General features: G+C 38.7%; 1 protein-coding gene across 10 annotated transcripts in view; it reads right to left on the bottom strand.

The window, feature by feature from the left end:
* RBM6 (RNA binding motif protein 6) overlaps nt 1-25,249 on the bottom strand; it is a 104,990-nt gene that overhangs the window by 59,544 nt on the left and 20,197 nt on the right. For 6 of the 10 annotated variants that reach the window (XM_047097320.1, XM_047097322.1, XM_047097321.1 and 3 more), the window contains 4 exons: nt 23,937-24,045; nt 18,572-19,850; nt 17,050-17,139; nt 15,512-15,581 (listed from right to left, as the gene is read on the bottom strand). In XM_047097320.1, the coding sequence (XP_046953276.1) occupies nt 15,512-15,581; nt 17,050-17,139; nt 18,572-19,850; nt 23,937-23,980 (1,483 nt within the window). In that variant the 5' untranslated portion in view covers nt 23,981-24,045. Of the gene's footprint in view, nt 1-15,511; nt 15,582-17,049; nt 17,140-18,571; nt 19,857-23,936; nt 24,046-25,149; nt 25,218-25,249 lie in introns of those variants that run through there. The other 4 variants (XM_047097326.1, XM_047097319.1, XM_047097327.1 and 1 more) reach the window with 4 other exon arrangements.

Genomic DNA, 25,249 nt, shown 5'->3' with positions numbered 1-25,249 from the left:
GGTGGCTCAGTCAATTAAGTGTCCAACTCTTGATTTCAGCTCAGGTCATGATCTCTCAGTTTATGAATTCGAGTCCCACATCAGGCTCAGCACTGACAGTGTGGAGCCTGCTTGGGATTCTCTCTGTCTCTCTCGAAAATAAATAAATAAACTTAAAATAACATAAAATGAAATAAAGAAATACTGAAATCAGCATACCAGTTATCCTTACTCTAAAATACCTATAGCAAAACCTTTTGAGTGGGCCTGAGTATGCAAGTTAGAAAGCATTCGCACTCATGGACTGCCATACTGGCTACCAAAAGTCTTCTGCAAAGACAAAAACCTGAAACTCTTGTAATGATGGTTACAAAAATTACAATACAGTAAGACACTTGATATAGGAAACTTAATATAACATATTTTAAAGGCTTCAAAAATGAGGACAATTATATAAAACGTGTATAGGAAAAAGAACCAGAATTAAACACAATGAAGTTGCATCTAACTCCTAGGTTAGACATAAAGTCCGCATATGAGATGAAAACCATGCATTGTCAAAATCATACTCGAACACCCCAACGAGAAGAACAACATACCATCTCTCAATATAGGTTAAGTCCAACACTGCCAGTTTTTCCTCCAGCGTTGCAACAGATCGCTTTTCTTTTGGTTGACACCAGATGAAGAGGCTGGCTTGCATTTAAGGGCCATAATGTATGAAAAACATATCACTTTAAATAACAGAATCACAGCTAGCACAGTGAATGCTCACACTTAGAGAAACTTGGATACAGAGACCAACTGAAGCCACGACCGAGTCACATCCCACCTCTCATGCTCACTTCATGAGAGGGAAGATGGGGTTGTAGAGAGGGGCTGAGCAAGCACAGGTGAAATTTGAAAATGATGTAATGCAACACAACTGTACATGAACATGTTTACAATGGTTGTATTGTTATAGTGGGATAATTGGGGATTTTTTTATAATTCACAGAAAAAGTTCTAGTAGACCTGTTCCACCACAGACCTAAACATTCTGAAAACAACCAACAAACTTTGCATTCAGAATTGCTAGGAACCATTTGGAATCATTAAGATGATAAACTCAGTGTTAACAGTCCCACAAAAAGATTCTTACCTAAAGTGTAAGAAATTCTTTTATTACGTTTTTCTTCTACCACCACATGCTGGAAGAAGCCTGGTGGCCTGATGGGTCTTTGCACTTATTTATAGGACTATTAAAAAGCATATTTTACTCCATTTTCTATTCCAAATGTGTAGATTTCTAAAAAGAAATATGAATGCTCCTTACAGGTTTGGTTTTTTAGTTTAGTTTTGTTTTTTGGGCAGCTGAGGAGGATGAGAACAGGGAAAGAGAAGGAAATTTATAAAGGCAACATTAAAATTTCAATTCTTGGGGCACCTGGGTGGGTTAGTCGGTTAAGCATCCGACTTCAGCTCAGATCATGATCTCATGGTTTGTGGGTTCGAGCCCTGCATTGGGCTCTGCACTGGCAGCTCAGAGCCTGAAGTCTGCTTCAGATTCTGTGTCTTCCTCTCTCTCAAAAATAAACATTAAAAAATAACTTTTTAATAAAAAAATAAATAAAATTTCAATTCTTCTTCATATTCACTAATCACGTGGTTGTCTATTCTCCAAAAAAGTACCTGTGATAAAAACTAACCAGGTGCTTAATAAGTGCTTATTAATAAGGTGCTTAAAAAGTACAGAAAACAAAGCCCTGACAAATAATATACAGTATCTTTTAGTCTCTACTCCTAAAAAAGCTGACTCAGAGACGCTGACAAAGATGGCCCTCAATTGTTCAAGTCAACTGTAATGTCTATACCAAACCATGCTTTTGTAACAATTACACAGCAATATTTATTTAAGCAAATGAAATGAGCAGCCCTACATTCAAACTAGTCTAGAAAAACTCAACTAACATAAACAATTCTGGCTCAATTCCCCATTAGGAGGACTAAGTGACTTTGATAAAGCCTGGAATATACATACCAACTATGAAATGTAAAAAGAATTTTAAAGGATTTTAAAGGACATAGGCAGCGGGGAATCATGATGAACACTGAGTACAACGTATAGAATTGTTGAATCACTATATTCTACACTTGAAACTATACTGAATAATTAAAAAACAAAAAGAAGACATAGAGGGGCAAAGAGGTTTCTTTATTTTATTGGGTATCTCTGAGGAAAAGAAAACACATTTTTTTTTCTCTAAACAAGGATTATTATTTCTGTGAGAACAAAGCATTATGAATATAAAAAACACCATGACAAATCTTAATAGAGATTCAAGAGGGCTAAAGGTCCTATTTTCGTAATTCCATTTCATTGGGGCTACAGGTTTTTAGAAGTAAAATATTATCAAGTTAGAGATTTTAACAAAAACCAAAACAGAACTGATCCAGGTATTTGAATTCCTATCAATGGGAATAATATACCAAAAGAGGCCGGTGTCCAAGATTTCTAAGAGGTACTTTGCCCTGCTAAACCCTCAGGTGAATATGCACCTGCAGCTTGCATTATGAAAATTAGGAAAATATCTGATTTATATGTCAACCTATCGTGTGGGAAGAATAGAATTGGACGCAGGAGGGGCCCCTGGGTGGCTCGGTAGGTTAAGCGTCTAACTCTGGATTTTGGCTCAGGTCACGATCTCCTGTTCCTGAGATCAAGCCCCGCCTCAGGTTCTGTGCTGAGCAAGGAGGCTGCTTGGGATTCTCTCCACCCCCCCTCCCGTCTCTGTCCCTCCCCCAATCATGTTCTTTCAAAATAAACAAACATTAAAAAAAAAAAAAAAAAGAACTGGACCTATGAAATTCATTACATTGACATCTTATAAGCACTTTCAATCCTCTCCCCCTCAACTATGCACATAAGGGTTGCTAGTTTCTAACAGAAAAAGATGAAACAAGGAAGATACCCACTCATGATTACTTGCTAAATTTTTTAAAACTGCATATGGTTCTATTTTATTTAGTGCTCCATCTGTGCCAACTGATAATAAAAGAAAAAAAAATGGGGGTGTGTTTCATTTTCAAGTAGTTTTCAAAGTTCAAAATTAATCTTAGGGTCACTTCATCCTTATGATGGTTCTCTGGCCCCGGGATACCATTTGTTAGGAAATTCTCACCCTTATTTAATTCATTTCAATTCCAATGACATTAATAATGCTATGTAAGCATGGCGGAAGAGGAGGGTCCTTGCCCTCAGAGAGTCTGGTCTAAAGGAAGACTTATAAAACAGACAGGCATAGACTACCTCAAGATGCTATAGAAGTCAGAAAAGGAAACAATTATTATTTTTTATTAAGACAGAATTACATAACATTGTGTTGGTTTTAGGTACACAACATAATGGTTCAATATATGTGTATACTGCAAAATGATTACTACAATAAGTTTATAATTAATACCCATCACCACATACAGTTACCAATTTTTTTTTCTTGAGAACTTTTAAGATCTATTCTCTTAGCAACTTTCAAATATACAGAACAGTACTGTTAACTACAGTCATCATGATATACATTACATCCTCAGGACTTACTTATCTGGGCACAATTTTTTTTTTTTTAACTTTATTTATTTATGTAATCTCTACACTCAATATGGGGCTAAAACTCAAAATCCCAAGATCAAGAGTCACATGCTCTTCCAACTGAGCCAGCCAGGAGCCCCTGGGAACAATTATTCTTTACAAAGCCAATGATCTAGTTCAATTTTTGTTCACTTGAAAACAAACAATCTACAGAGCGAACAGCTGGAGTAAAAGAGGAAAATCTGCAGATCTACTTTTTTCCCCAGCCAATAACACTCTATCCTGGCAGGAAAGATCGTGTAAGTGTGGCGAAAGGATCACTGAAGAGAGGAGCAGCACCACTGAATGCTGTAGCAAACTGCCCATGTAGAGATAATCCCAGAACAAGAGAAGTCCCAGATTAGGGGTGACGTCTTTTCATTCCTACATCCCCAACACTAGCATAATACCTGGTACATGGTGCTGCTCAGTCAATACCACATCAATTGTAATGAGTATCTTCACTGGAGCAAGACACAAGAAAAGTAACTTCTACAGTTTGTATATATGCAGAAGCTAACTCACCACAAGCTCCCAGTCAAGCCACTTCTCTCTGGGCTTGGGTTATCCATACACCAAGTTGCAATGATGGTAACTTCTTTGCAGAGTGGTTTCAGGAGTGCATTTCAGTACCCCTGTGCTTCTATTACAAAGCATTAGGGGGACGCCGGGGTGGCTCAGTTGGTTAAATGTCCGACCTCAGCTCAGGTCATGAGCTCACAGTTCATGGGTTTGAGCCCCACATGGGGCTCTGTGCTGACAGCTCAGAGCCTGGAGCCTGCTTCAAATTCTGTCTCCCTCTCTGCCCCTCCCCTGCTCGCACTCGGTCTCTCTCTCTCTCTCTCTCTCAAAAATAAACAAACATTAAAAAAATTAAAAAAGAAAAATAAAGAACAAAGCATTATTAGAGACTAAAGATCAAACAGTACCTGTGTTGCTGTTCCTCATATGTGCCCCAATATTAACATTTTAGCACTGATTTCTAGTTGATGCTAAGAATATACCTGCTTCTCCCACAGATCACAAAGCTGTTTTCATTTCAAGTGGGAGGAAAATATGTCCCAATCAACTTTTTTCCCATTGCCTTGGCCCTAGTGCCAACTTAGAGGACAACTCAACACTGTTCTAATGGGCTCTGGGAGGTTCCACAAAGATAATGGCTTCTGAGCTAGAAGTTGCTCAAATTAACAGATCACACGGGCCCAGCCTTTCACCTATTCCAGAAGTAAAATAGCATCCAGAGAAGGGTCAAACAACTGGCATTCTGTGAGACTCACACTTTGACCAGATCATAAGCCTAGGTCACCTATGCCTTATAACAGAAAACTGATGCCCAACTAAATTTACTGGATACCAGCCAGATCCACCTTTGAGAGCCCCATCTGTGGTAATATAGAAAGATATTGGGTCTCTGTTCCAGTTTCCTGGCATGGAGTTTCTAAAACCCTTGGAATTTTCTGAGTGATAGGGTGATATGATGTCTTTTGTTCTAATGAGGTGACTCTTGGCAGGCTCCTAGACAGCATCAGGATGGGGCCTGGTGATCAAACTGTCCAAGCTTTGATTAGAAGCTTGGAACCTTTGGGGGCGCCTGGGTGGTTCAGTTGGTTGAGTGTCCAACTTTGGTGCAGGTCATGACCTTGCAGTTTGTGGGTTCAAGCCCTGCATCAGGCTCACTGCTGTCAGTGGGGAGCCTGCTGCAGATCCTCTGTTCCCCCTCTCTTTCTGCCCCTCCCCCCACCCACACTCTCTCAAAAATAAATAAACAAATAAATAAATAAAAGCAAGCTTAGAACTTTTGGCCTCACCACTCCCACCCCTCAATTTGCAGGGAGGGGAAAGGAGCTGGAATTTAAGCTAATCACCAGCAGGTCAATGATTTAAACAACAATGCCTGCATAATGGAACCTCCATAAAAACCCCTCAATGGTAAGATCTGGAAAGTTTCCAGGTAAGTGAAAGCATCCACATGCATCTGTGTACAATTGTCTCTACTTTTTGTCTGATCACTTCCTGTAACATCCATGCAGAGTCCTATTTTATTTTACCTCCTCTGAAAATTAGGGAAGGTCGTTAACAATTATTTACTGACCTCTCTGACCAATAATTACCTCCAAACATTCATTTAGGTGTTATTCTTTTTTATATATTTTTTTAATGTTTTTATTTATTTTTGAAGGGGAGAGAGAGAGAGAGAGAGACAGAGCATGAGCAGGGGAGGAGCAGAGAGAGGGAGACACAGAATCCGAAGCAGGCTCCAGGCTCCGAGCTGTCAGTACAGAGCCCAACGTGGGGATCAAACTCACGAACCACGAGATCATGACCTGAGCCGAAGTTGAACGCTTAACTGACTGAGCCACCCAGGCACCCCTAGGTGTTACTCTTTTTTAAAGCCTATTGCCTCTAAAAGTCCTATGTTTGCCATCCTCTAACGACTTTAGGATTAAAATAACTGAACATTTTTTCATCAAGTTACCCAGAGTAGTAAACTTCAAACTTAAAGCCAAAAGAACCCATGATGCATGAGAACTCCCAGATTCCTTTGATTGATTATCCCAGATCCCTTAATTGATTTATAAGATTCTGTGGCCTAGTCAGAAGAGGAATACAGAACACTCATCCCATATATTCAGAAACTGAAGTCTCTAAAGTCAAAGATTACAATACTCATGACGGCCAGCATATCCTCTGCACCACAACATGCTATAGGTATTACTTGGATAAATAAATCAATAAACAATAACACTGAACACTGTCCAATATTTTCAAAGGTAGAGCCATATACTAACCAGAATGGCACAGAGGCGCCTGGCTGGCTCATTCAGTAGTGTGTGACTCTTGATTAAAAAGGGGGTGGCTCTCTGCTGGGTGTCTGACTCTTGATTTCAGCTCAGATCAAGCCCTGCATCAGCGTCTGCACACAGTGTGGAGCCTGCTTAAGATTCTCTCTCTCTCCCTCTGCCCCTCCCCTGCTTGCACTCACTCTTGGTAGGTAACACCAAAGAATGAATCATAAGCTTTTCAAGGTTATAGGGTGTTGCTTTATTTTTAAATGATTAAAAAAAAAGAGAGAGATGAAAATATAACAACATTTTCTAAGCACAGCATAATGAACTGAACTGAGACTAGGAACAATTAATTATGAACTCTACAAGTACCAGTCAGTAGGCCATTAACATCTGTGCTGAAACTTGGTAAATATTCTATATACTCATGAAAATGCTTTTAAGAGGGGCGCCTGGGTGGCGCAGTCGGTTAAGCGTCCGACTTTAGCCAGGTCACGATCTCACGGTCCGTGGGTTCGAGCCCCGCGTCGGGCTCTGGGCTGATGGCCCAGAGCCTGGAGCCTGTTTCCGATTCTGTGTCTCCCTCTCTCTCTGCCCCTCCCCCGTTCATGCTCTGTCTCGCTCTGTCCCAAAAATAAAAATAAAAAACGTTTAAAAAAAAAAAAAAAAAAAGAAAATGCTTTTAAGAAATCAATCTTTATATGACTTGTCAACTGATTTTTAAGAAGGCTTAGCTTCTAAAACTGAGATGTAATTCATACCATAAAATACAACCTTTTAAAGTATACAATTCAGGGGCTCCCTGGACAGCTTAATTGGTGGAGCATGCAACTCTTGGTCTCGAGGCTGTGGGTTCAAGCCCCGCATTGGCTGTCGAGATTACTTAAAAATAAAATCTTAAAGGGGCACCTGGGTGGCTCAGTCGGTTGAGTATCCGACTTCGGCTCGGGTCATGATCTCACAGTCCGTGGGTTCGAGCCCCACTTTGGGCTCTGTGCTGGCAGCTCGGAGACTGGAGCCTGCTTCAGATTCTGTGTCTCCTCCTCTCTGCCCCTCCCATGCTCATGCTCTGTTTCTGTCTCTCAATAATAAATAAATGTTAAAAAATTTTTTTTAATAAAATCTTTTAAAAAATAGTAAAAACAAAACAAAACAAAACAAAACAAGGGTGCCTGGGTAGCTCAGTCAGTTAAGCGTCTGACTTCAGCTCAGGTCATGATCTCATAGTTCCTGAATTTAAGCCCCACCTCCAGCTCTGCGCTGACAGTGTGGAGTCTGCTTGGGATTCTCTCTCTGCCTCTCCCCCACTGGCACACTCTGCCTGAAAATAAATAAACTTAAAATAAAGTGTACAATTCAGTGGTATGTATATTCAGAAAGTAGTGCCACTATGTAATTCCAAGAAAGCTTACGTGTAAATTAGAAGTGAAAAAATAAGAAACATGGAAGCAGGTAAATACTGCTTTAATTTACATTCTGAGGGTAGAGAATTTAAGCTAGGAAAGGTGAACACAGAAGAGATGTTCTTGTGCAAGGGGAAAGTTAAAGGAAGAAGCCAATGTATTTTTTTTTAATTTTATATGCACAGAGCCTGACACAGGGCTCGAACTCCAGAACCGCAAGATCATGACCTGAGCCAAAGTCGGACGCTCAACAGATTAAGCCACCCAGGTGCCCCACCAATGTATTTTTATACCCTGTAAACAGTTTGTATGGATGGCCTCTATCTTCTGCCTATTGAAGGTAACTGTATAAATGACTTTTCCTACCTGGACTGAAGCTGGGAGTCAACCAGGCTGCTGCACTATTCAGGCTGATTAATGACCCTTTTATTCTTGCTACTCCAGCAGAAGAAACTCTTCCATGAGTTTCTACTAACCAACCAAAGGCACAGGAAGTGCTATCTCTCATATGACAGGTAACCCCCTCAAATGAGGGTAAGGGTCACAAACCACCCATGCTCTCTAACAGAACCTTCCATTCAGTCTTTAGGGCAGGAAACTTAAAAAAATGAAGGCAGGGCAACCTGGGTGGCTCAGTCAATTGAGTGTCCAACTCTCGATTTCAGCTCAGGTCATGATCCCAGGGTCAAGAAATTGAGCCCCACGTGTCTCCATGCTGAGCGTGGAGCCTGGTTAAGATTCTCTCTCTGAGGGCACCTGGGTGGCTCAGCTGATTAAGCATCTGTCTTTTGGTTTTGGCTCAAGTCATGATCTCACGGTTCATGAGTTCAAGCCTCACATCGAGCTCTGCACTGACAGCACAGAGTCTGCTTAGGATTCTCTCTCTTCCTCTCTCTCTCTGCTCCTCCCCTGTTCGCGCTGTCTCTCAAAATAAATTTTAAAAACTCAAACAAAAAAAAAGAAATCCTCTCTCTCCTCCTCTCACACATTCTCTCTCCCTCAAATAAAAATAAGGCAAATCCCAGGTAATTCCAAACAAGACTAAAATTAATTCTAGTTGCATTCACCTCTCCCCACACTTACCTGACCCCTCCAGCATCACATGGGATTCTCCTCTAGGTGTGGTGTCTGCACTTGGCCACAGGGTCTATCGACTACCTCCACAAGACTCATCCAGCCCTAAAAGGTGTCCCTTGGCTTCCTAGGCATTCCTGTTTTTAAAGATCTGCCACCTTTGCCTAAGGCTTCTCAGTAAACATCTTCCCCAAATGTGGAACCAAACCTAATTAAGATTCCTGGTTGAAAACAACACCTTCTTCAGTTTCACAAATTGACAAGTAAATGTGATATTTTCCAATTAGCCTATGGTATTTCCTTAAAAACTAAAAATATTTACTTGTCTATTCTATAAATGCCAAAAATAATGTAAAAAAATATTCATTTGCATTTTTCAACTCACTTTTTCTAAATGATGTTAAGCTATTGCGTCTTTAGCTACCCCATTTGAATTACCATAAACTATACATGTTTTGTATCAGTGTCAATTCATTTCATAATGGACTTCTGCCCCTGAAGTGACAGATTGTCTCTGGGTTTTTCTTTTCTTAAAACTTCTATTTTATCAACATGGTCGTAAAAACTCAAACCATTTTAGGGGCGCCTGGGTGGCTCAGTCAGTTAAGTGTCCAACTTCAGTTTAGGTTTAGGTTGTGATCTCACAGATCTTGAAATCGAGCCCTGCATCGGGCTTTATGCTGACAGCTCAGAGCCTGGAGCCTGCTTAGATTCTGTGTCTCCCTCTCTCTCCATCCCAGCCCTGCTTGCGCTCTGTCTCTCTTGTCTCTCAAAAATGAATAAATGTTAAAAAAAAAAAAAAGAACAAAAACCCTCAAACCATTTCAGTTGTGCAAAATGAAAGGATAGGATATGAGCCTGTTACAGAAATTGGACCCATTCATTATATGAATGAACACTGAAAGATTCAAAGCAAGATACTCCTTCTTCCTAACACCACTTCCATCAGCCTTCTATCTTTGCTATACTGATTAATAAAACAGTACTACAATAATTCTATAGGGGTGCCTGGCTGGCTCAGTCAGAAGAGCGTGTGACTCTTGGTCTCAGGGTCATGAATTCGAGCCCCACATTGGGTGTAGAGATTACATAAATAAATAAATAACAATTTTTAAATAATAATTCTGTAACACTTCAGTGAATTGAAGAATTCACTTCTATGAAGAAATGAAGAATTACTTTCTATGTCTCAAACATAGAAACATTGGGAAACATAATCCAAAAACTATGTCATCTGTTGCTTAAATAATACAAATTCCTTTGGAAAAAGTATCACAGCAAGTTTGTATACAATATAGTATGTAGTAAGTCCATCTAAAAACCAAGAGCAATTCTCTCTATATTCATAGGTCACAGAAACACTTTGAGAATGAGAACATCTACAACCATTCCAAGATCTCTGGAGGAGATATGCTACATAAACAGAAAGTACAACGAAGGTCATAAAACAGCATCAACCCTACTCTAGGCTCCCACCCCAGCTCAGTACAGCAGAACTGGCATGAGGCAGACAAGGCAAGTGTTTGCCATAGGCTCCAAAAGCACAAAAGCATTAGTCTTTTTGACTTAAAGAAAGTGTACCTGCTTACTAAGTCTCTTTTAAATAGTGCCAAAAAGTTCTAGAATAAAGAATATAAACATAGTCAATCTAATGCAGTGGTTCTCACAATTCAGGGCACATCAAAATCAAGTGGAACACCTGTTAAAGCAGAGATAGCTGGGCCTCACCCCCAGTTTATCATCTGGCAGGTCTAAAGTGAGGCCTGAGAATTTGTATTTCAACAAGGTCTGAAGTAGTGCTGACACTGCTAGTCCAGCACCCACTCGGAGAACCACTGCTCTATTGTTCACAGAAGCTGTTCGCTGTAGTCTTTATCTTGCAAGATTTCTAATCATTTAACAATAAAATATATCAGTTGCATGTCGGTTTTTAAAATTTTTTAACGTTTTATTTTTGAGAGAGACAGAATATGAGCGAGGGAGGGGTAGAGAGAGAGGAAGACACAGAATCCAAAGCAGGCTCCAGGATCTGAGCTGTCAGCACAGAGCCTGACAGGGGGCTCAAAATCTCGAACTGTGAGATCATGACCTGAGCCGAAGTAGGATGCTTAATTGACTAAGCCACCCAAGGCACTCCAGTTGCATATCAGTTTTTCAACTTTTTACTGAAAATAATTTCCAAGTTACAAAAAAGTTGCAAGAATAATAGCACAAACACATGCATACACCTGTTACCCAAACTCAGCTACTGACATATCCTGTTGTGTCTATTTAATCATTATTCTCTTCCTCCCTTTTCCATATGCATCAAATATTTTTCCCTAAACCACATGAGAGAAAAAAGTATACACCATGGTCCTTCACTCCTAAAAACTTCAGCAAGTTATTTCTTAATAAGGATATTCTCTTATTACTCTTATTTAAATTCTCTTAGATACAGTAGTTAACCAATTTCGGTGAATTTAACATTGATACACTACCACAACCTCTATACAGAACAGTTCCATTGTGCCCTAAAATTGCCATGTTTCTACTTTCCAAATCCTCCCCCAACACCCTGGCAACCACGATTTTCTATTCCTATCATTTTGCTTTTTCCAGAATGTCACAGAAATAGAATCATATTGTATACAGTCTTTTTAAAAATTAGATCAAATACATATAACATAATATTTACCATTTAACCATTTTGAAGTATGCGATTCAGTGGTATTAAGTACATTCACGTTATATAACCATCCCCACATCTATTTCCAGAACATTTCTATCACCCCAAAAGGAAACCTTATACCCATTAAGCAGTCACTCTCCATTTCCCCTCCTCCAGCCCTTGGTAACAACTAAATTACCCACTCTGCTTTCTTTTTCTACAGATATGTCTATTTTGGATATTTTATATAAATGGGATCATATCAGGGGTGCCTGGGTGGCTCAGTCGGTTAGGCCTCCGGCTCTTGATTTAGACTCAGGCCATGATCTCACAGTTTGTGGGACTGAGCTCCACATCATGTTCTGCACTGACAGTGCCAAGCTTGCTTGGCATTCTCTCTCTCCCTCTCTCTGGCCCTTCCCCGCTCCTGTGCGCTCTCTCTCAAAATAAATAAACACTTTAAAAAACGGGATCATGTGAGAGTATGTGCTCTTTTGTGCCCACCTTCTTTCACTCAGCACAATATTTTCAAGATCCATCCAAGTTATAGCATGTATCAGTATTTCATTCCTTTTTATGCAGCATGTAGCCTTTTGAATCTGATTTCTTTTACTTAGTATAATACCTGAAATTCATCCATTTTTAATGTTGAATAGTATTCCATTGTATATACATACCAAAGTTTATTCATCCAGTCACCAAAACACATGTCACTCCTGATACTTTTTCCAGGAGTGTAATGTTACTCAAGGTAATTTACAACTAATGGGGTTATAACATATTTACAAATGGCAAAAAACCTCAGATATACACAAAATTATGTAGGTTCACAATTCTTATCTGCAATTCTAAAAGCCCAAAATCTCTTAAATATCAAGGTTTTTGGTAAATTTTCAGGTCATGTGAAGTCATTTGGAAACAAATCCTGACCAGAACTATACTGAGTCCTTTACTGTCTTTAGTCAGTCCCCTTAGTGAGAATATTCATATATTTTGAAGTATTACTATGTTTGATATACATCCCACTGGGGGATAGAATTCATATATGATCTACGTACCACATTATCTTTCTATATTCAGAAAAAGTTATAATTTTGACTTTTGATCCCACAGATTTTGGATAAAACTTGTAGCCCTGTACTTACACAGCTCTAAATGAAACAAAAATTAAATTGATAATTACTAAAGTCAGTGAGCAGGCATTAATCTTTTTTTCTGTTACAGACTGCCCCCCCCCACCCCATTACACCAGTGAAAAGGACCAACTCTACCCTACAGTCCCCTTATGAGCAATGTCCATCCCACAAGATCATTGCAGGTTATCACACAACCTAAAAAAACTAACTGCCATTCATAAAAGTCACCTTTTCTTTTTTTTTTTTTTTTTAATTTTTTTTTTCAACGTTTATTTATTTTTGGGACAGAGAGAGACAGAGCATGAACGGGGGAGGGGCAGAGAGAGGGAGACACAGAATCGGAAACAGGCTCCAGGCTCTGAGCCATCAGCCCAGAGCCTGACGCGGGGCTCGAACTCCCGGACCGCGAGATCGTGACCTGGCTGAAGTCGGACGCTTAACCGACTGCGCCACCCAGGCGCCCCAAAAGTCACCTTTTCTGCTAAAATACACATACAGTCTTTTAACAAGCAACTGTTAAAGTTCTTAAAACATCTGATTGCTCCAAGGCATATTCTTCAGCAGATATAAGACTGCATTGCTATGGAACCTAAATGACCCTTTACTGTTGATCACCTGAGAGGAGATCATAGCTGCTCTCTATATACTTCACAGATATTCACTCATTCCATGCATACTGAGAACACATCAGTGCCAGACACAGTGGGCAAGTGTAACAGGAGGGAACAAGACAGACAAGGCTCCTGCTGTCATGGAACTTTCTAGTGGGAGGAATAAGACACACAAAACCACTGGAAAATAAAAGTGATAGATCCTATGACAACAAACCAGGATATGATGAAAATAACTAAGGAGTGATTTTGGAGTAGATAGTGAGGCAAGCCCCTGAGAGGTGAAACTGAAGCCATGAACTAAATCCCAGAAGACAAGTGAGGATCAGAGGGGAGAACAGTGCAAGGGTCCCGACAGAGAAAGAAGTCTGTATTTGGTCAAGCCTAGAGAAAGGCTCAGTGTGGCTACAGCATAATAAGAAAGGTGGAGAGCAGTACAGGATGAGGTCAAACAGCTAAGGGCCAGCTCATGCAGGATTCTGTAAGTCAGAACAAGGAGTTGCAAATTTCTTGCAAGTGAGATGGAAAACCTTTAGACGATTTCTGGCATGGTAATAACATGATCTGACAGGTATTTTCAAAATTTCATTCTACTTGCCATGAAGAAATGGATAACATGGGACTAATAATCCAATTACCTCATTAAAAAAAAAAAAGAACCATGTATCTACTTTTAATACATCATTACTTCATATAATAAAATGCCAAGAAGAGAGTGTATTTCCTGAAAGGTGATTTTTTTTAACCACTGTCTTAAATTATTTTACATGAGTATTAATTAATGTCTTACATCTGCCAATTATTACTCTAACAGCTACTACAGTAAGCAAATTTAAGAACTTCTATGGACCTTATACATTAATATAAGCATTACTCTGCTAATAAATCTGACAATATATAAATTCAGTCAGTACTAAAGAAATGAAGAGTTTAAATTGCTATTTAAACATCAAGACACCTCCTTTCCAAATATACCAATGCTTAACGAAAACACAATTAAGGAAACAAGACCAAAGCTGAGGTTACTGCTGTCAGTTGAAAAATAACTGCAGCCTATAAATTCTTTTAGTTCCTAAAGATAATAGTGAATGAATAAAGTGTGTATGAGACATGCGCACGCGCGCACACACACAAAGACGTGAATGTGTGAATGTGTAAGAACATAACTACTCTTCTGTCTCCACAAATTCAGAATTGATGCTTTTAAAACAAAAAAATAATTAGCTTTCTAAAAAATAATGTTTCTGAGTTTATTCTCAATTTACAGACCAACTATTTCTAGACATGACACAAATATCAAATTATTTCAAGCACAAAAATTTATTTTTATGGATAGTTTCCCTCTGCGGAACCAAACTGAAAAAGCAGCTACCTAGTTAACATGAAAAATTTATTGCATGTAAATTGTTTAGAAGTAAACTATATCCTCAAAACACAGCATACTCTTTCTTGAAGAGTTCTTAAATTTGGATTACTAAAATTCTGTAAATAGATTAATGGTCTACTTTCTTCAATTGAAAATTCTGCAAAAGACATCACTTAAAGATTACTTTCATATTTAAATTATTTCATATTATGTAACCTAAAAATATCAGTCGATACCTTGAATGCCTAACATTTCACTTCCACTTTTTCTGTAATGTATTAAGATTTGAAGGAACTGACCAAACTTGGCACTCTAAGACACTAGGGAGGATATTATGAAAAGTTTAATCTGCGGTTCAGACCACAGAGCAGAGGTCAAAGAGAAAGCTCTTCTGGATCTATCCATGAATTTCAACAAAACAGCTGTTGCAGGACTTCATTCTCAGAGCAAGACTGAAAATTCAAGAAACCACTAATTTGTACAATTTCTCTGGAAAGTTGTAAATGTCACGCTGAAGCAATGAAATATAAATTTTTAAATACCGTAAGTTTATTAAATCCTATGGGCTCATACATAAAAACACCACCACCATGAAGAACATAAATAGCAAGTTTAATGATTATATAAAATATATTCAGGGGTAAATGCTACAACACTCACTTTAGATCTCATAGGCACCCAGAAGAACTGGAACAATGCATCCTCATCGCCCATGTGTGGACAAACAGCCACAAAGAACCACAGCTAAGACTAAAGCTGGCTGTTATTTGAAGACATCAACAGGAGGCTTCTGGAAATCTTAACTGTGGTTTCTTAAAAAAATTTTGAGTAGCACATGATGCAGAGATCTGACAAATACCCTTCCTAACCCAAGGCCACATGCATGTCCAGAAACTCACCTGTGTTATACTCCTTCAACTGCAAGTCCTTTACAGGCGTGCCATCAGGAGTCCGAAAGGCATTAAGAATCTGCAAGAATACGGTGTTTACACTAATGACACAAATCATTATCTAACACTGAATATTTAACTTTCCCTTTTTGTTTTTATTCTATATAATTTAAAGCAATCATTACTTTATAAAGGCAAAATTAACCCATGCATACTCTAGGCACTCAAAACTGTTAATGAGTAGAACATAATTATTAAAAAATTCCTGGGGCGCCTGGGTGGCTCAGTTGGTTGGGCGGCCGACTTCAGCTCAGGTCACGATCTCGCGGTCTGTGAGTTCGAGCCCCGCGTTGGGCTCTGGGCTGATGGCTCAGAGCCTGGAGCCTGCTTCCGATTCTGTGTCTCCCTCTCTCTCTGCCCCTCCCCCATTCATGCTCTGTCTCTCTCTGTCTCAAAAATAAATAAACGTTAAAAAAAAATTAAAAAAAAAATATTCCTAAGTATGTAAAAAAGGCAGAAAGAGCATAACTGTCAAGAACTTGAGCTTTGAAATCAGACTGCCTACATTTCAAGCCTCTCCTGCTCTCTTGCTGTGTAACTTTTCAGTGCCAAGTTTCTCATCTGTTAAAGAGAAGATGATGCCCTGGGCTGAAGTCAGTAGAGGGCCATGGCACTTAACTCCCTCACACCTAGTCAGTTCTTTTCCTCATCTTCAAATGGATTGTTCTCTCCCAGCAGTCAGGCTTGGCTCAAATGTCATTTTCTTAGTGATGCCTTCCCCAAATACCCGATCGAAAACAGCCCCTACCCCAGTTACACTCTACACCTTTATTTATCTTCAGAGCATTTATCACTACCTGAAATTATGGGGTTTTGTTTACTTTTTTATTATCCATGGAGGCAGTGACTTTACAATATCCACTGCTATATTATTCAGTGCCCAGCATATGCTTAATATTTGGAGGGAATGAATAAAGAGTACCTATTCATAAGGTACTGTGATAATTAAAGAACTAATGCGTGTAGACGTCACGTGATGCCTGGCACAGAGTAAGCAGTTTGCTCTTATTGTAATATTCTGACCAGATTTCCCTGTAAATTCAGCTATAATTTAGTCAGCCAGTCCTTTAACAATGACGAGTTAGGCAGCTGCCGGTTCTTACTGTTGTAAATAAACTGCCTCTTTATGTATGCAATCCAATCCTCCCTCTTAGATTATGCCCTAAAGGATGATTATCAGGTCCGAGGACAGCAATTATTTGTCAAAATTTTTTGTTTGTTTGTTTTTAACAAACCCCACCTCAGTGAGTGAATGTATAACTGCTGAAACCTAAATAAGTTCTATGGATTGTACCAAAGCCAATTTCCTGGTTTAGCTATTGTCCTGTAGTAATACAAGACGTTAACCCTGCAGGAAGGACACCCAAAACTTCCATGTACATTTCTTTGCACCTTCCTGTGAATCTATTAACTTTTCAAAATACAAAGTCAAAAAACATTTTTTTAATTGACAGAAAAAAAAAAGGAAAAAGAAGAAAGAGGCTTACCTCTTCTTTTGTGGCATTTTCAGGCACCCCGCTTAATCGAATAAGCTTGCTTGGTTTCTCCTCACTTGGGCCAGTCCTATAATCTTGATCCTTGAATCCACAATAAAAGATTATTTCAGAAATGAGTATATGTTAGTATGCAAATGAAAGTGAAGGTAAAATACATGTTCTTAGGAGCAAAATCAAAATGACTTGCATCATATAAGGTATGAAAAACTGTAATTTTCTCTATTTTTTTGAGTTCCAAAATTTAATTTCAAATCATTAGTATATAAGTGTGCTAAAACCAAGGCTCACTGAAGAGTCTTGAAATATAAAGCAGAGCATTAAGAGAAACAACACTGAACAGGACTTATAATTAAGGAAAAAAAAATATACTCTCAAAAATATAATTTTCTTTTCCTGAATGAGAAAATAGAAAAAATTCTTAAACCAGATGCCATCTGTCAAAGATGTCAACTATAAACAAATTTCAGAACAAGACCAAAAGGTGTCATCTGACCATACAACTTAACAGTACAACTCAGAGAAATACGCGTTTTCCACATTCACAAAAGCCTTAACTCCAATGTCTTCTACTCTTGAAAATATCGTGAACGATAAATTATATAGTCAATCAGCTCTAACATTCTCAAAATCCATTTGGTTAGCATGTCTTAGGATTACTGTCCAAAATAACAGTAACCTGAGTACAGATGAGTAAAGTCTATTTCAAAGATAATATTTGCATTAACCAACTGCAAACATAACTCTCTTCTCTTAGATTATATACGTTAAATTATATATTATATATATTGAAATTCAACAATTAAGTTAATTAAGTTAATTGTAAGAATATACCTGCAATATTACCATCACTTCCTTACGACTAGGAAGACTCCTAGGTATTCTGTATATCCTAAATGAGTTTAAACAAAAAAATGGACCCTACGGTGCCTAGGTGGCTCAGTCGGTTGACTGTCCGACTCTTGGTTCTGGCTCAAGTCATGACCTCAAGGTTTGTGGCTTCAAGCCCTAGGTAGGGTTCTGAGCTGATGGCACGGAGCCTGCTTGGGATTCTCTCTCTCTATCCCTCTCTATGCCCCTCCTCTGCTTGCTTGCACAAATGAGCTCTCTCTTTCAAAATAAATAAATAAACTTAAAAAAAAAAAAAAAGAAAAGAAAATGTTCCCTAAATAGCCACAAGGCCTGACTAGCAAGAATTTAGAGAACCAACTCCCAAAGACATACTTTCTAACTAAATTATCCCAATGCATTTCAATCAGCACCATAAAGCAAAATAAGAGATACATGAGCTGCTCTAGAGATGTACATTCCATTCTTGAATATACATTTTGGGTTTATTTTTTTTAAGGATTTTATTTTTAAATAATCTCTACATCCAACCTGGGGCTCTAATTTACAACCCTGAGATCAAGATTCACATGCTCTACTGACTGAGCAAGCCAGGAGCCCCCCAGGACCAAGGATCCTGGACTCTACACTTCATCCAGCAGAAAAGCAATCTACTCCATTAACATACCTGAAGGTCCCGTTGGGCATCTCGGGAAGTTTTGCCCTCTGGAAAAGACTTGCTCTGGCCATAGCCAAATATTTGGCTTCCTGGCAGCCTGTGATCCACATCACGGTACTCCATGCTTCTGTAATCAGTGTCTTCCCGGCCAAGAAAGTCCAGACCACCTTCTTCTTTAAACACACCAGCATCTGAACTCTGTTGCTCACCTCCAGAAAGCTGTGACTTGTCTTGGTCTTGAAGTGGACTTTCGCTGTTCTGAAAGTCCGATGAAGACTCATGTTCAAAGGCTACATCTTGTTTTTCTCCTTCTCTTGTTTCTGAATGTTCAAATTCTCCTTTCTGAATGCCAAAAGCAGGCCTTTCTGTTGTATGGTCATGTGTGGATTCTTCTCTCTTGTTCACGTTCATACCAGAATGTTCTCTATCTTGTGTACAGGGTTGTATGTAATCCAAAATATTTGGATCCACAGAGGGCATCTCCCTATCTTTAAACTCCATACAAGGTCCCACCTCTCTGCTCCTAAAATCCTGATCAGTCCTGGACCGGTGTCTACCTCTGAAATCTGAATGTGGCGTATCCCTGTCCCTAAAGTCTAGATCACTAGTACCTGAACCTCGGCCTCTAAAGTCCACCTGTGTTCCGTCTTTGTCCCTGAAGTCCAAATCAGATACATCTCTATTCCTAAAATCAGAACGGGACTGATCTCTGGCCCTGAAATCCAAATCCGACAAATCTCTTCCCCTAAAATCTGCATGGGATCCATCCCGGCCTCTAAAATCTAAATCATAAGTGCCCCGGCCCCTGAAGTCAGATGAAGGAGCATCCCTACCTCTGAAGTCAACAGTGTGAGCATCCCTGTCTCTGTAGTTCATGTGAGATGTCTCCCTACCTCTATAATCCATAGAAGTACCATCTCCACCCCTATAGTCCATAGGTGGTCCTTCTCTATCCCGAAAATCCCCAGAATGTACGTCCCTACCCCTGAAGTCCAACTGTGATGAATCTCTGTTCTGGAAATCAGAAGATGAAAAATCTCCCCCCCTGAAATCATGTCCAGGTCCCTCCCCTCCTCGATAGTCACCATGCGGTCCGTCTCTAGCGCCATAGCTGAAAGAATGCTCCTCTACATTTGCAAAGGGAGGCCCCGAATGCCCCTGGAAATCAAAGGGAAGTGAATCTCTGCCAGGAAAGTTGCCAGAGTGTCTCTCTTGAGCATGACTCTTAAGGGGAGGAGGAGGATAATCCCTGTTCCACCCGGGAGCAAACCTTTCTTCTTGGCTCCCACTGTAGAAACAAAGACAGTGTTATTCATATTGTCCAGAGAGTTTGAAATCTACACACCAGCATATTCTTCTCTAATCACAGCACATTCTTCTGCAAACATTTTTTTTTTTTTGGCAGAGTTCTGTAACAAGGTCCTAGATCTGCAGAAAACAGCAATGTTTTGCTATTTTAAGACGAAGTGGCGGAGTAAACTTTTATGCTCCCATTTCAGAACACGAGGAAAGTCAACACAAGGTTTTCAACATGACTGCTGCAGAAAAAGCTTTCACCCAGTCCTGCAACAGGGAAAATCCGCAACACCAGATAAGCTAGCAATGGTGACACACTACAAAAATTTCCATTTCCTACAGCCAGGGAACTTAGAATTCCAAGATCAACATGATGATTCCTATACATCAAATAAATCAATGCACCATAAATGTATGACAGTAAATTTTAGGCAGTGTCTTTCTCATTTCAGCATACAGGGATAACATTCCAAAATATTTGATTACAGCTACAGCATGGACACTACCTAGATCAGAATGAATGTAGGTCCAAAATGAAAGAACACTGGCTGTATATCACCAGCAGGAGAACACAAGTGTATACCAGCTGAGCATCAGCCCTGGCTGTATCTAAAATCCAGTTCTACAGTGGCTCCACCTAGAAGCGCTCTCACCTGGGTCCTAATGTTAATATTATCCAAGAGTATCACAAAAGGCAGCATGAAATCATGCCACGAAGCGTTCATACATCAACCTAGCCAAGCAACAGCATCCAGAAGCTTAATGCTGAAAGGGACTTAGAGCATTAGGCCTTCAAGTATTATCTCCAAGTCCCAAAAGCTGATATTCCAGAATCTAATGCCTCATGCTATTTTTTAATAGTAATAAAATATATTTAAAAAATAAGCAAAGTAAATATTAAATTCACATTCTCAGTTTACAAAACTCAAGAGATAAATGAGAACTGCTCTAGTCTTTCATTCTACCCAAATCTTCCCTAACCATCAGACCATTTTACATGCTTTGGCTTTGGTAAAAGGGAATTTAAATCTGCAATTAGATACCTAGATCCTAAGCTTGAGGGGAAGGAGAGAGCATGAAAAAGGAAAACATGAAATGATCTGAAGGGTTATCTGCTATTTTGCAGTAAAACAAAAGTATTATATTAGGAAATCAAGTCCAAATCAGTTATCTTCTTCCAGAATATATAGGTTCTATTATATGACCCTTCTGAGCACAGACTACACCACCAGAGAAAGACTTGAAGGACACTCAGTTCAGGAGAAACAGTTACAAGGCCAAATCCTTTCTTAAAATAATAGGACTTCAACAACAGTAACCTGAACATTAGAATGATGTATATTTAATGGATTTCCAGAACATGATGATTTCTATTAGCTCCCATTAACATTAATTATGTCTATGTGGTTCATCATAAGAGGAGCAAGTTTAAATGTTCTTCATAATACAGTATTGCACTAAAACTGATGCATTACCACTAACTCTAGTGTTTTATTTAAAATCATCAAATCCCAATAATTACCTTACAGTAAGCCTCAGTAGACACTTATGGGTGCTGAGGCATCTAAATCTACATGTTTTCTGACCAGAATGCATCTAACACTGTCTTTGAATACTGCCCTAAGATTATCTTACTCTCTTAAGTTGGGAAGATCAAATTCATCTAGAGTAACCTACCCCTACCGTACTTTAGGGTTCTTAGAACTGTATTTTATGCAAGATATAGTTCTATTAACGTAAAATAGCAGCGACTACAAAAGCCATTTTCAACCAAATAAGATAAAACGTAAGAAGTTAAAATGAAAGAATCATTTTCCTACAAGATTATCTTTTTTAAAATCCAGAGCATAAGTCTTCCAAAAACTTATGCTGTATAAACTATGTCTCCCTTTTAGTCAAAGATCTTAAAAATAGCATGTAATAACTTATTTAAAATGAAGGTGGGGAAATATGACAATACATTTCATATTTTAAAAAAAAGTAACTAGTAAAACTGATTTCTGGTTACAGAAGGAAAAAAAATGAAGGTGGGGAAACAGAATTTTAAATAATAAATTGGTGAAAAGAAAAATGTTCTGAAAACTTTTTTTTTTTTTTTAAGTTGTGCAATAGAGCTAAGGTTACCCAACATTTCTTGAGGCTTATCTAAACAATCTAAATTAGGTTAATTTGTATAAGAAACAGCCTTATTTACAAAACAGTCATCCATAAATATGGGTAGAAAAGGATAAATTACAATCTAAATATTTAAAAATGTTAAAGTATAAGCCCACTGATCTAGATTAGGGATTGGTGAAGTTTCCACAAAGAGCCAGACAGTATTGATATTAGGCTTTGCAGTCTTGATCACAACTATTCAACTTTACCATTGTGGCATGGAAGCAATCATAGACAATTCAGAAACAAATGGCTGTGTTCCAATAAAACAAAAGTGAGCTGCAGGCTATAATTTACTGACCACTGACACACACCTTAAATTTTAAAAGGAAAAACATACCCAGCATCACCACCATTGCTTTAATTTAAAGACCGCTGAGCAGAAAGACCCCTATCATTTAGTATGTATGAAACACTAGCTTTACTAAATATCATATGGATTTAAGAAACCCAGTTCTCAACCTAAATTTTTCATTGGAATCCCAAGCTTCAGAATAGTGAGAACACTTTTTGAATTTGCATGATACATTTTGCAGATTGCCAATCCAAAAGAAAATTTACTAGTAACAAGTTTCAAGGGAACATCAATATTTTTTAATGTGTAATTTTAAAAGTTGGATTTCTTTGCCATACACAAAGTAAAACCATAAAAATCACATTCCTTTGGCACCTTATCATCAGCACAATGCAAAGGTTTTAAAAATACAATCATCAGTATTTATTATATTGGCTATAAAAAAACTAACTCCCTGCAAATCTAAAATATAATCTACTACTAACTGAATGGTACTACTTTCTCAACTTCTCTTTGTACCCAGTAATCCCTAAAATTGAAATGTACCTCAGAAAATTGCATTAAGTAATTTTTTTTTCCTGGTAACTATTTTGGTAACTGAAACACAATGTGCTGTGGGCAAAACATAGCTCTGGATTCTAGACATAAATTAGTGAAATTAATAAAATGTTTATGTACATATATAAATGTTTACGTACGTTTTTGCTAGCTTTCCTTTTTAGCCACATTATGTATTACTTTATTAAAAGAAACAGAAAAATAATGATCAGGGGATAATTTTTTAATATTTAAAAAAAGTGCTAAGGGGCACGTGGGTGGCTCATCCAATTAAGCGTCTGACTTCAACTCAAGTCACAATCTCACAGTTCATGGGTTCAAGCCCCAAGTTGGGCTCTGTGCTGACAGCTCAGAACCTGGAGCCTGCTTTGGATTCTGTGTCTCCCTCTGTCTCTGCCTCTCCCCTGCCTATACTCACTCTTTCTCTCAAAAATAAATAAACATTAAAAAAAAAAAAAAAAAGAAAAGAAAAAGGCACTAAAACACAAAACACTTGATAAGCTTGGTATTCAACCTCAGTCACTTTGGAAAGGACCAGAAATTTTTTTTAAGTTTGTTTGTTTGTTTATTTATTTATTTATTTATTTATTCAGAGAGAAAGAGAGAGACAGAGAGAGACAGCATGAGTGGAGGAGGGACAGAGAGAGAATCCTAGGTAGGCTCTGTTCTGTCAGCAAGGGGGCATGAACTCACAGCCCTGAGATCATGACCTGAGCTGCTCTGGTTTTTTAAAAATAACAGAAACTATTTAAAAAATTTCTAGGGGTTCCTGGGTGGCTGAGTCAGTTAAATGTCTGACTCTTGGTTTCAGCTCAGGTCATGATCTCATGGTTGTGAGACGAAGCCCCGAGTCAGGCTCTGCACTGGGCATGAATGAAGCCTGACTGAGATCTCTCTCTTCTGCTTGCTCGTGTGTGTGTGTGTGTGTGTGCGTGCGCGCACGTGCTCTCTCTAAATAAATATACAAACAAACAAGAGCTGTTTTTGTACAAAGAAAATATTCCCCTTTATGGCAGACCAAAAAATGTCATCACTACAAAATTTCAATGTTCAAATTTCAAGACTTACCGAAAAGGTCCTGTTCTGTTAGCAGATCGAGAATCCCCCCACATCTCTATGTCAAGAGGGCCCAGTAAATAGATCCTTTTGCTACCAAACTGTGTGGTTATAGTAGTACCTGTATATAACAAACCACAAAAAACAAACACATTAGAACATGAAGTAAAGGCTAAACTAATTTCTGCCACCCTGGCTTATCAGGAACAACAGCAGGGATATTTTTAGAAGTCACTTGTAAACATTTACTCATTACTTTATAACAAGAGAAATACATTAAAAATATTTTTTTAGAGCAAGAGAGAGAACGCACAAGAGTAGGGAAGAGAAAGAAGCAAAGAGAGAGAGAGAAAGAGAGAGAGAGAGAGAGAGAGAGAGAGAGAGAGAATCTCAAGCAGGCTCCACACTCAGTGCATAGCCCAATGCAGGGCTCAATCTCATGACCCTGGAATCATGACCTGAGCCAAAATCAAGAGGCACTCAACCAGACTAAACCACTAAATGCCCCAAGAAATTCACTTTTAAATATGTGTACCCTGGGGCATCACAAATTTCTCAATGTACTAAGAATGCTTTACACTTACTAAATACTTACTAATTTTTCCAGCATCCATTCACCTTCCTTTTTGGAAACAGCATCTCAACATTGACACCATTCTCAGTCTGTGGTTGAGCCCACATAATCCAGCCTGGCCAATTAGAACAGTCTACCGCCCTCATCACAGTGATTGCTCAAAAAATGGCCATGTACTGGGGGTCCGGGTGGATCAGTCGGTTAAGCATCAGATTCTTGATTTTGGCTCAGGTCATGATCTCACAGTTGTGAGATCAGCCCCAAGTCAGGGTTCCACACTAGGCATGGAGCCTGCTCCCTCTCCCTATGCTCCTCCCTGCTCCTGCTCCCGCTTTCAAGCTAGCTTGCAAGCTTGCTCTCTCTCAAAAAAAAAAAAAGGGGGCGGGGGCATGTACTAAGATGTACCACTATGGTATAAACATTATTTTGAATTAAAAGAAATCAAAACCTAGCAGGAAAAACTTTTTATCTCCTTCTTAACTGCCTGATTGTACAGGAAGAGAGCAATTAAGAGAGATTCCTCTTTACCAAAAAACTTATCTGCATAATAAGGCAAACTTTGTTTCTCTTCTCACCTTTCTGCTAATGGTCTTCCTCCCCTTTGTACCTTAAGACCACTACCCTTCTCCTTATTCAGTATGTCTTACAAACCTCTTGTTGCCATACTGCTTTGAGAATTTCATGTCTGTATGGATTCCTCATATGTATGACACTAAATTTAATTTTCTCCTGTTAAAAAATTAAAAAAAAA

The sequence above is a fragment of the Lynx rufus genome, unplaced genomic scaffold (genome assembly GCF_022079265.1).
Source record: "Lynx rufus isolate CCGP_SWC_20201006 ecotype Redwood Valley unplaced genomic scaffold, mLynRuf1.p SCAF_4, whole genome shotgun sequence".
NCBI classification, from domain to species: domain Eukaryota; kingdom Metazoa; phylum Chordata; class Mammalia; order Carnivora; family Felidae; genus Lynx; species Lynx rufus.
This window is presented reverse-complemented; position numbering and strand designations above follow the sequence as displayed.